The 1,707-nt window shown below is 64.4% G+C and overlaps 1 protein-coding gene across 1 annotated transcript in view; it reads right to left on the bottom strand.

Moving 5' to 3' along the window:
- Positions 1 to 1,499, bottom strand: part of FBXL17 (F-box and leucine rich repeat protein 17) — a gene marked incomplete at its 5' end in the record, with an annotated part of 308,442 nt that extends 306,943 nt beyond the window's left edge. Inside the window, one exon of the mRNA XM_084278599.1 lies at positions 813 to 1,499. Within this exon, the coding sequence (XP_084134725.1) occupies positions 813 to 1,499 (687 nt within the window). The remainder of the gene's footprint in view (positions 1 to 812) is intronic.
- Positions 1,500 to 1,707: the final 208 nt, after the last annotated feature.

Below are 1,707 nucleotides of genomic sequence, written 5' to 3'. Positions count from 1 at the left end.
CAGTTCCAGCAAGACTTGTCCTTTTCTAGGAAGGTTTAGATGAAGAAAGTCAGCACAATGAGGAGATCAAACAAGTAGCTTAAAAATGAAAAGGTTTTCACAAAAGAGCACAGTATTAAAGGAACCAAAGGACAGCAAGGGAGCACCAAAGAAAGACCATTCTTTGAAAGTACGGAGTAACAGCTTACGAAGGTAATTCAAGAGAACTACTGAGACTAACTAAAATCAGTAATGCCAAAATTGATTCGAAATACATAGCAACATATTTCCCCCACAACCAACACTGAAAACTTGCCCGTATCACTCTGACCTACACAGGAACATTAAATACAGCGTGTTCTAGGAACTCCCCATTGCCGAGTACTCTGTCAGCGGCATAAGAAGCTGACTGTGAAGGACACCTTCCGAAGGTTAACAGCGACCCGTTAAAACATTTACGGGGGCAGCTTCTGGAGCAGTTTTATTCTGTCTTCCGTTCCAACGACTCACAAGGGGAACGACAAAACAAAGAGGGGAAAACACCACCCAAATAAAGACACATGCAGCCCTATTTATGTCCCGAACGCCATGTGAGCGAGGTCGGCTGCTGGCGCGCCCGAGGGGCTGGGGCACCGCACTTGCCAGCGCGCTGCCTGGCTCCCCCACCAGCCCCGCCACCCTGCACCGGGACGGAGGTGGTGATACCACTGAGGCCGCCTCGGCCCCACGGCCTCCGGCTTCCACTAGTCACCGAAACCGCCCAGGGAAACTGGACCGCCGCAGCCTCCCCGGGGACAGCCCCAGCCCCGGGCCGCCACCCCGTCCCGACACACCTTGAGGAGGATGGAGGGCGGCAGCTGGTTAATGTCTGGCTGCGGATCTCGAGCGCAGTCGCCGGGGTGCTCCAGCGGCTCCTCGCAGCCTGCCTCGCCGCCACTCTCCTGTTTCTCACTCTCCTTCTCCTCCAGCGCGAGGGTCGGTGGCGACGACGAGGAGGGTTGCCCGCCGCCGCTGTCCCCGCTGAGCTGCGCCTCCCCCGGGCACTGACAGGCGGCGACCTCGGGCTCCGCCGCGGCGGCGGCCGCGCAGCGCGGCTGCTTGCTGGGCGGGCAGGCGGGCTGGCCGGCCCCCTTACGCTTGCACACCATCTCGGAGACGACCTCGCCGGGTGGCCTGGCCGGCCCCAGGAGGCCCCGCACCGGGGAGGGCAGCAGGCCCGAGAGGAGGAGGCGCTGGCAACGGCCCCGCGGCTCCCAGGAGGCGGGCGACAGGCGGAGGAGGTGGCGGGCGGCGCGCTGCTCCGCGGTGGCTAGGGCAGCGTAGGGCGGCGGCGGCAGCAGGGGATCCCCGGCGGGCAGGGGCTGCTCCGGGGTGCGCGGGCTGGCGCTGTGCACGATGAAGCAGAGCATGCAGGGCCCGCGCAGGAAGCAGCTCCGGCTGCGCGGCGGCACCTTCCTTCCCCGGCGGCAGCGGCGGTCCCGGCTCAGGCTGCTTGCCTCCTTCGAGAGCAGGTGGCCCATATAGGAGGCGGCAGAGGCGGAAAGGCCCGCGAGGTGTCACCTGCGGGAGGCGGCGGCAAGCGCTGTCATACTGCCGGCACAGACGGCGGGTCCTGGGCCCGGGCAGGATAGGACGCCGCGGTGCTGGTTCCGGGACGCGGCGTCGGGAGGGAGAGGCTTCCGCTACCGCCGCCCTGACCTTCCCTGGGGGAGGCGAAGGGGCGGGGCG

This window comes from Gallinula chloropus (assembly GCF_964237585.1).
Source record: "Gallinula chloropus genome assembly, chromosome: Z".
In the NCBI taxonomy this organism is placed as follows: Eukaryota; Metazoa; Chordata; class Aves; order Gruiformes; family Rallidae; genus Gallinula; species Gallinula chloropus.
This window is presented reverse-complemented; position numbering and strand designations above follow the sequence as displayed.